Source organism: Porites lutea, chromosome 3, assembly GCF_958299795.1.
Source record: "Porites lutea chromosome 3, jaPorLute2.1, whole genome shotgun sequence".
Lineage (NCBI taxonomy): Eukaryota > Metazoa > Cnidaria > Anthozoa > Scleractinia > Poritidae > Porites > Porites lutea.
In genome coordinates this window covers 9,337,036-9,347,190 of record NC_133203.1, presented here as the reverse complement: position 1 = coordinate 9,347,190, position 10,155 = coordinate 9,337,036, and the positions used below count along the sequence as shown (strand labels likewise).

Below are 10,155 nucleotides of genomic sequence, written 5' to 3'. Positions count from 1 at the left end.
AAACAACCTCTTACAAAAGTAACGAGATGACAACTTTTTTCTGTGATAGGCAATAATTATGACCATATACAACGGCATTAAATAGAGAGTAAACACAACAATAACTACATTACTGTCGGTGAATTTATCGCACGAGAACTAAGCCGATTGTGACCAGGAACAACTATTCTTTTACTCTCACACTTCAATAAATGGGACCCATAAATGCATTGTCACCTTTCCCGATAAGCAGGTATTTGTATTAAGTAGACTTTGACGACTAAATGTTCGCACTGGTTAGTGCATTTATTTTCTAGCAAAAAAAGCATATACTTACGAGTGCTGTCCAATCTCAAAGACATCATAAAGATGGACAATCCGCTACAAGATAAAGAGAACAGTTACGTATCACATGTGCATGTGGTAAAGCAAGATTAGAGTCTGCCACTTATACACCTGGGTGGAGAGGGGCATTGTGAGAGTCAAATGTCTTACCCACATTACCCATAATTCACCTTGTTTAGCTCCCACAATTTTGCATAAGCATTGTTTTCGTAGTCGTGCAGTGGAGGTCAAAGAAATGTACCAAACTATTTGCTTCACATGTAAAATTGTTGTTTTGCTCATTAAATTCAATGTTGTTTGAATTCGAAGTTGCTGGCGTGGTTGTCGTTGCGGTTACTCCCTAAAGACCTTTTAAGACGACAACGGCAACGAGAATTTCTCAAAACTGAACAGTGCCCGTGTGTGAACCAGCGTCATTTGGCGGGAAAACATGATAGCTGCCGTCATTCTGCTGCGGGTTTTAGCAAGAATGGAAACGGAAACGGAAACAAGTCATTAAATATTAAACGTTTTGTCACTTTGCGATCAGGAGAGGGCTCATTAACCTCCTTCGAATGAAATAACCGTGTTAACTTTTCTGGAATGAGCCTTTCCGGAGTGTCTTTTTTTTAGAATATGCGAAAAAAAAATACTTTATCAGTCAAATCTCGTCCTCTTAGCCTTCTGTTAACCTGTAGCACTCTAAACTGACATTTCCCGCTCAGTGGCTCTCACAAGACATTTCCCTTTTCTTACGTAAAATTTCTGTCTCCCGAAATTTCTGCTCGATAAAATGTTCATGAAAGTTTTAGTCTCTTCAGTAGTTTAGGGGATAAAATTTCAGGATGGCACGTGCAGGATTCGATGCCGGAGCATCGGATCTGCAGTCTACCACCCAAACCACTAGACTACCAAGGATTTTCTGGGAAGAAGTGCTTTTAAGTTGGAAGTATATAGCATCAACCCTAACCCTTAATAAAAGCTAACCGTTTTTCGAGTTAACGCTTGACCCTAATCACTATTCTCAGGGCTTAACCCTAATCAGTATTGATAGTCAATGCGGTAATCAAGAGAGCCACTCACAGGGTGATCCAGAGTCTTGTGAATATTGTACTCCCGCAACGCATGCCTGTTACAAGAGAAAAAACAAGATGTGGACATGATCAAAGGGAAAAGAGGAATAAGAGAAGGGGTGTAAATACAGAATAAAAGACAATGAGAAAAAGGTTTGGGAACTAGAGTGTGAAACAAAGTAAAGGCAGACGTACTTGATATAATTTGCTTTTCTGTCTTCTTTCCAGTCATTACTGAGTTGATGTATTTTGCAGGCCACATATCTGTGTTCTGACAAATCATAACCCTAAAAGAATTCAAAATATAAGAAGGAAGATAAATAAAAACGAAGAATGAAAGCACCCGTTGAGCCGTTTAAACCAAGGCCTCTTAGCTCTAACAATCAAACGAATCTAATCTCCCCTTATGATATAAGAGATCTTTAGAGATTTTCTCAGTACTAAGTAGTACTCTTGCGTGAACCAAAGTTACTCTGGCGGGAAAACGTGGTAGCCGTCATCATTCTACTACGAGTTTCAGCGAAAATGTCGTAGTGGTGGGAACAAGTTATCAAATGTAATAAGTTTTATCATTTTGCTATCGGGAAAGGGCTTAACCTTCTTCAGGCTTGTATGGGATTCCGGTTAGCTTGTTAGCTCAACTGGTAAGAGCGCTGCACCATTATCGCGGAGGTCGAGGGTTCGAATCCCGTACAAGCCTGAATTTTTTTCAGGCTTTCTTTTCGCAACTGTAAAAGTTGTGTCTGTAACTGCGATGATCTTCTTTCAAATAATTCTTCACCCAGAAGTTCTCATATATGATTTTCATATATTCATAACTTCAAAATTCACCTTATAAACTTCACTGAAGCCTCCTTTGCCCAGTAGATTCAATAACAGATATCGCTTGTTTAGAGTGGGGTGATCTTTAAATCTGAAAAGCGAATGCAGTAGCAGGGGATGTTTAGCGAAAAGACAGCTACATGTACCAGTAATCAAAGTTGTGGATGACCTAGCCGGGGACCCTAGAAAAATTAGCCAGTAGCCTCAAAATCAGGTAATGAGGCTTCACTAAGTGATAACCTTGTACTGCCTCCATGAAAAGTCAGGAAAGTCCTAAATTTTTACGCAAACAAACAGAAAAAAGGGCTTTTGAGAAAAATCTCAGTAAAAGGAGAAAAAAATTGAGTAGGAAGGTTTTTTTTTTTCGCAGCAGTTCATACAATTTTTGGCCAAAAACTGTATGCCTGGCTAAAGCCAGGCTCCAGGCTACAGTCAAAGTAGTTTTGTGATGCATACAAATTACATTAACTTAACAGGAGCAGCACATCAAAGTCGATAAAGCTGCACGCACTAAAATGAGACTTACTTCGAGCTATCTTCATTTTGTATCCTCTTTAACTCTCGTATATGCAGCATTCTTTCCCTGTCTAATTTTTCTAATTCCGTTTGAACATCTGTCTCCTCCTGGGGATAATTCAAGGTAACAAGGTGTTGTGAGATTGGTTCGCATAAAAGTTCAATTTATTTTATTTCTAAAAGTGCGCAGTTCAACTTTTTTGAGTCCAAGAACAAAAATGATTTTCTGAGGCATCCATTCAAATAAAACATCCGTAGCATTATCATTGTTCGTGGTAAGTGCGTGGTCAGTGCAACCCCAGCATATGACGGTTAATTAGGTAATAACAATTTTATGTAGCCCGTGAGCAAGCTCACTTGTTTGGGGTATTGCGTGAGTATTTAGGTGGCAAGCTAATGACGACTGCCCTGCTGCCAAGATGCTTGCAGGATACCCCGACATGCATGCTGGCAGCTCTGCTCCCAATATACAGTTCAGAAAACAATCTGATGTCAAATAATAATGCTCTTGATTGAAAGTCATAAAAAGTATACTGTCATGCTAACAAAGTCCTTCTGTACCACACTTTTGCTATTTTTTTCTTTTGCATTTTTTGGTCAATTTTTCTAACCTCCTACCACAGGTGCTCCAAGAGGGCCAAAAATTAAGAATACATGTTTGCACAGTATTTCAAAGCAACCAAAGGCCACAGAAAAGCCTGGCTGAAGTGATAACATGTCACTTGTCAGTGAAAACAAGAAAACAGGATATCACAATTATTAAAGAACTGGGCTGCTTCTATAGCATGGTGTCTGGGCTCATGAAATACAACAAGCTTAACAAAGCTGCTTTCACAAGCAATTCAAGCCATGCAACCTGTTATCAGTAAACTAAGGCTACCTGACATTCACATGGCACCAGAAAAATTTTCGACCAGCTGAAAAATTTGACTGACCAATTTGTTCATATGGAACTGTACAATATTTTTGCTCTGTTCACATGGTACTTTGAACAGCTAGACAGTTAAGGTGGTTCTGTGTGAACAGAATACCTACACTTTCAGCTGGTCAAAATTAATGTTGTAGCTGGAATCCCTGTTTTCTTGTTTCCCGCCCTTTTAGATCACGTGATGAGTTTTTTTTTTTTGTAGTACTAAGTTACTCGATATCATTTGGAGCGATACACACGAGGTAACGACGTTTTAACACTTGACAACGAATATATATCCTTGTCCGAAGTACATATATCCTTGTTTGTACAGATTGGTTGGTATTGTCCGAATAAAGTGTTAACACCAGTTTACGAGTGGATTTGTACCTTACAATAAATTTTGTCCAGTGCCATGAGAATGTACCCTGAGATAACACACAAGAGGTGTAAATTCAATTCCATAATATTTGATGAACAATGGGCTATTGTAATATTGTGATCATCCTACACAATTTTCATACATGTCAATTAATTAATCTACATACCTTTTTCAAACCCAAAGCTCTGAGTTTTAAAATTTCTTCTCTCTCATGGTATTCCATTGGTGACAGGCTGTTTTAACAGTACACACAGTCATAAAATTATTTTGTTAGAGAAGATTAATATATATTTTTTATGCAAAGAGAATTTCTTCCAGTATCAAGTCAATACTCAAATTGTAGCTACTTCTGTCAAACTGTTCTCCATAAATATACCAAAAGCGAAAAAGAGCAATCATATTCTTGGCATACTCTTTAGCACACCTGAATATAGTGGCAGGAAAGTAACAGCAACTTTTTAAAATGCAGTTCTCTGGGTTGGTACAGATTTTTGGATCCAAAATTCAAGACTTTTTCCAGACTATTCCCAAAACAATAGCTTATTTTTTCAAACTCAAGGTTACCAAATAGGTAATCAATAGAGACCCTGAAAAAGGCAAGAACCAAGCTTTTTTCGTGATGCACAGCAAATGTACAGTAAACATGGTGCAATGCAGACATGCACACGTAAGAGAGTTTTTTCAAGAATTCAAGACTGTCTTTGTAGGAACCTTGAGTTTTTCTTGATTTAAACTACAACTAGGAAAGAAACGAGGCAGTCTTAGGTTTGAGTTGATCAGATTTTTGGCTTCATTCCAAGCACTGGACTGGATTTGCTTCTCCAAAGCCCAAGCTTGACTCCCCAAACACACTTGTACTGTACAATACATAGCCATCAGGTTTGCCACTTGCTAATTGGGTTCTTAACCTTGTTTATATTATTTGAATTATTTATTGCACTGATTTAATTGCTCTGTCCTGCTACAGTGTAGGGTAAATAGAGATTGTTTTTCTTTTTTCCATGTTCTAATACATGTAATTGGTCAAGTACATACACTGGTGAGCCTGGTCTTGCAAACTGATCACTCTCTCCACTGCTTGTCCTTGGAAGCTTTTTTTCTTTTGTACCTGGAAATAAAAGAAATATTAATTAATAATTAGAATTATCAAATAATTTCAAACAAGACCTTCCCGGGATTCTATTCCATCGTGCATACACAATAAATGAGGATTAGGTCCAAGAAAACAATTTCATACAAATCTCTGCATTTGCAGCCTCATACAGTGGAACCTCAATTCCATGAGGTGCCAAGGGACTGGGAAAATTTGCTTGTTATATCGAGGGCCTCGTTATATTGAAAACCTCGATTTCACAAAGTTTTGGCAAAACAAGCAAAATGTTCATTATATTGACGTGTAGTTAATGATTAATTTCCAATGCCCAGCATTTCCAGATCTGAACAATTTCTGTAATAAACAATAACAGTAAATTTGTATAAGAAGCTATAGTCTTAGTTCAGAGCTGTACATAGCAACAGCACTAGAAACACAAGAACAGGCCAATCAAACTGCTTCAAACTACTGTACACATAAATTTTATCCTCGTTGGTCTGTTTCGCATTCATTTTTAGCTATCTTTTGGTCACATGAGGTATATTTTAAGTTTGTGTATATGGATTGTGTTAGTTACAACGAGGATAATTTTACATTAAAACAAGGTTCATTATATTGAGGTTTTTTTCCATACATTTTTTTGTAATTTTGGCTGAGCTGAAGAAAATCATTCATTATACCAAGGAATTCATTAAAATTAATAGAGGTTAGTTAAATCAAGGTTCCACTCTAGTAAACATTTTGTGTATTGTACTGTTAGCTGACCAGTGACAAGGGAGGGGGGATCAAAGTCAGAGTAACCCTGCCCTCCACACCACCACCCCTTGTGCCTCCTTGATTATCGAGTTGAACTTGATTGTCCTTCAACTAACACCCTGTGCTTATTGTGATATTTGAATCAAATGAATGACTCACTTGAAGCGTTAGAGGGTGGCTTTTTCTTGGCCAAAGTTTTCTTTTGTTTTTCTAACTCTTCCCTTTGTTGATTTATTCTCTCTTGTTGCCTAAGACATACATAAATACATGTAAGTAAAATACATAATTAACAAATAATTATATCCTTTATGTTTCCTTTGGACAATCAACCCTTTTTATAATACAACATTTTGATGTGAAGTTGTGTGTATTAGCTTATTGAAAAAGACATACTATTTGTTAACCACACTATGTTGACAGAGTTTACACCTGAATTTCATTTTGAGCTACAGCAATAAAAAACATTACAAAGAAAAATTACAAGTATAATGCAATTACATGGGCTTTGTTGAAATGGTGTAATCTTGAAGTGCCCATAACCTTTAAATTATTAATTTTATTTTGTTAAATGAAAGTATACATTACCACTAGAACCTCTGCAAAATAATTCTGGAATTTGAACAAAATGCATTTTTATTTACAATTTTTTAATTCTATATTTCTTTAGTACACCGATTCCACTGATCAGGAAATGGACAGGCTCATAATAAGTGATGAAAATGAGACATTAATTTATTCTGCAACTCAAAAACTGGATTTTATGGATGCTCATCCCTTTCCAAGGGGGACCATTGTTATCAGCATATTTTACTATTTAACAGCTGTTTCTTTTGTGAATTTGAAGAATAGTTAGTTTGAGCCTTTATGTGAACAGTGACATTGTTTCCTTCTATAAAAAATAGCAAAAAGAAATAAATAAAGAAAACAATAAGGTTATTACGCAGCAAGTTCCTTGAAGGCATGTCCCTCAACCCATGTTTCCACAAATGATACTCCTTGCCTGTAAAAGGAAAGTTAAACATAAGTCACTTTCAATCTGCAAAGATCTTCAACTGGCTGAAAACTGTAACTGTATTGATAATTGTAATTTGTTTACCCATGTAACACTTAGGAGTTCTTTAGTATCCAGAGAAAAACCTCTGGGAGCATGGGAGAGAACCATTGAACAAACTCGACCCACATGTGATTTCAACACCAGGACTGGAACCCAGGTGACATTGGTGGGAGGCGAGTGCGCTCACCACTGCGCCACCCTTACTCAAGGTAAGATTTTACTACTGTAAAAATTAATTAATTGTTACCTGACAGGAACAAACTGTCCAAGCCGCAGTCTGTTCTTCATACATCTTTCTCTCCCAGCCTTTTTTTCAAGAGTGGACTGTTTGTAAAAAAAAAACATGGGACAGGGTTAATAACATAATATTATTGTCACTGCAAAAGCCTCTACTGAATATACAGTGTAAATACAGTGAAACCTGTATTAAGTGGACAAAATTGGGGAATGCTGTACAGGATGTCCGCCTAATACAGGTTTCGATAGATAACGTCATATGAGGTGTCAAATGCCATTCAAATAAACAGTGGAAACGTTTTAGAATACTCCCAGAGACTATGACAATATACATTTGCATGAATTTCTTTATTAAAGAGGACCAATATAGTACCATAAACATAGATGGCAACTCAAATTTGAAGATTTAACTCAGATGAGTGCAACAAGCTCTATACAAACAAAACGAAATAGAAAACAATACTGTACTGTGAAACTAATCAAATAAGTTCACCAAGTCACGTTTTTTAACGTAAAAATCGAGAAATTTGTGGGTAGCAATCTTTCGCATTTGGGGACTTCGGCTACTGTCTGCTTAATAGAGGGTGTCTGCTTAATACAGTGTCCTCTTGCATGTAATACAAGTTTCTCTGTATTGATGACTTACAGATGTTATAAGTAGTTTCTTGTTGATGGCTAAACATTTCTCAAGGCTTTCTTTTGCTTTGGCAACAGCTTTCTAGAGGTTGAGAATGATAAACAGAGTAGTAGACTTTTCAGTAACCACAAATATAATGTGACCAAAAAAATACCCAATCATGTATACTTTTTGGCTGGCCTAAATAAGTGTTATAATTATTTTGTACTGAACACCATCACTGATAATAATGTCTTGTAAAACTGATAAAAAGTTCTGGTAGTTTTGATAAATTTAAAACTTCTTTACAAGAAACCTGTATTGTATGTAAAGGTCTATTTAGAGAGGCCATTAAAGTACAAAAATTAGGTTTACAAAATTAATCTCTACCTGCCGGTAATTAAAAATACTTAGAATCTGAATAAAAGGAAATTTATGGATTTGGTGACAATTTGACAGCCACCAACAGGTTCCTTTTAAAAATGCTCTTAGATTGAACTGATTTCAAGTTCTGAGGTAGAGAGTTCCGCTTTTATGCTCCCCTCTACAAAGTCAAATCTTTGTAGCATTCTGTTTTTGGAACAAGTAATATTTCAATATTCCAAATACTTGTTTGAGATTTATTGGGGTTGCTTTCGCAGCTCATTGGAAAGAGTTCCCTCCGATAATTATTCAGGCATGCCGTCTGTCCCTTCCCATGGCTATTAAGCCTGCCCCCCTCTCTAATAAGCCCCCCTTTTCAGGGGAAGAAAATTAATAACACCTTCCCCCGTCTCTTTTAAGCCCCCCTACCCTCCCTCTCATTATTCTTCACTAATCTACATGTAAATGATAGACTGTATTTTAATCAATCATGACTTGGTGTGGACTGATCCAGGATGGTTTATTAACCTGTGCAGTAGTCATCTTCAAAGTCAAAGTGAGATGTATAATGCTTTTGTTAATCGTGAAACCAATCTGCCACTCATATTTTATCTAACCGCTCACCTGTTGCGCTTCAACTTGTTTTTTGTAGTCTTCAACAAGCTTAAGAAAAACAAAACAAAGTAAATCATCTGTAACAAAATAAAAGAAACCTGTACATTGTATAAAGCAGGACTGCTTGCTGATATTATCATGTACAGCTGTAAATACAATGTAAGTCTTGGAAGGTGGGAAGTGTAAAAATACATCGTACTATAATTATGTACTTCAATACACCTGTACATGTATATGTCAGAGGGTCAAGTAAGAAGAGCAAAATCAATAAGTGAAATATAATATAATATAATTTATAACATAATAATAAAATTTCACAATTCAGGTTACCCCTTTAAGCTCTTCAATCTTGCTTTCCTTTTGTTGGGAAGAGGCCACCCCTGTTGACAAAAAGGCCTCCATTTCCTACAGGAAAAAAATAACATTAACAAATACCATTGTAAGCTTTTAGAACTTGGCAAGTAGTCCTTTCACTACTGTCTTAATTTAATCTGTTTTCTGATTACAATGAGCTGAACTGATCCTAACCCTAAATTATAGTAAACTTAGCAATCAGTCATGTAAATGATAATAAAAAAGAAAAAACTAACCCGAAGACTTTCAGTTGTCAATATTGTCTGCAAAAAAAAGACAAATTAAATTATTATAAACAACTATACATCATCATCATCATCCTTAGTATAACTGATACCAGGGACCTGTGTACAGCAATGGCAAATCTTGGCGTTTGGGAAGAAATCTCTATGAATGTCCTGTCCACTTCGGCAGTCAAAGGATGATGATGATGATGATAATAATTGATACCAAGACCAATATCATCATTAACCTTTTACATGTTGTAATCAACAAAATTATTACTGTAACACTAATTTAATTTTATCAGTGATGTTGCTACAAATAGTTACATGTATAGTGAGTCCTGGGACTCATCTTGTGAAAAATTTTGAGTCCCAGTCCAGAACCACTGAGTCCCAGTTCAAAAAACAGTAAGTCCTAACTTGAAAAATAATGCTTGGCCCTTTATGTGACCAGGTGGATAAAGGATATTCTTTTGTAAAGCACAACAAAGTCTCTAGGAATTATGCATCATTCAACAATGGCCACAAGAATAGCCACAGAAATCATATGAACAGAATATCCTACAATAAACATCGTCAGATCGATCAATTGATCTTTGCGTCCTACATGGGACTCTGCCATATCCGTTTGTGCATTTTGGGGGATTTTTATGCATCAAGGATGCAAGACGAAGAGGTACATGTAACAAAATCACTGTATTATAATTTTTCATTATCATCATGATCATTGTTTTGCTGGTACAAGCAAAATCTCACACGAGAGGCACAAATGAAATACATTCCATATACATGTGCTTAATTCAACCACCAATTTAACATTCATAAATCATACCTTCGACT

General features: G+C 36.3%; 1 protein-coding gene across 3 annotated transcripts in view; it reads right to left on the bottom strand.

The window, feature by feature from the left end:
• LOC140930396 (serine/threonine-protein kinase tousled-like 1) overlaps positions 1-10,155 on the bottom strand; it is a 109,804-nt gene that overhangs the window by 8,818 nt on the left and 90,831 nt on the right. The window contains exons 8-21 of one of the 3 annotated variants that reach the window (XM_073380080.1): positions 9,328-9,354; positions 9,068-9,142; positions 8,747-8,785; positions 7,790-7,861; positions 7,154-7,230; positions 6,793-6,852; positions 6,012-6,100; positions 5,039-5,111; positions 4,170-4,236; positions 2,725-2,822; positions 2,208-2,289; positions 1,572-1,663; positions 1,387-1,432; positions 317-360 (exon numbers count right to left, since the gene is read on the bottom strand). In XM_073380080.1, coding sequence (XP_073236181.1) covers positions 317-360; positions 1,387-1,432; positions 1,572-1,663; positions 2,208-2,289; positions 2,725-2,822; positions 4,170-4,236; positions 5,039-5,111; positions 6,012-6,100; positions 6,793-6,852; positions 7,154-7,230; positions 7,790-7,861; positions 8,747-8,785; positions 9,068-9,142; positions 9,328-9,354 — 941 coding nt within the window. The remainder of the gene's footprint in view (positions 1-316; positions 361-1,386; positions 1,433-1,571; positions 1,664-2,207; positions 2,290-2,724; positions 2,823-4,169; positions 4,237-5,038; positions 5,112-6,011; positions 6,101-6,792; positions 6,853-7,153; positions 7,231-7,789; positions 7,862-8,746; positions 8,786-9,067; positions 9,143-9,327; positions 9,355-10,155) is intronic. The other 2 variants (XM_073380082.1, XM_073380081.1) reach the window with 2 other exon arrangements.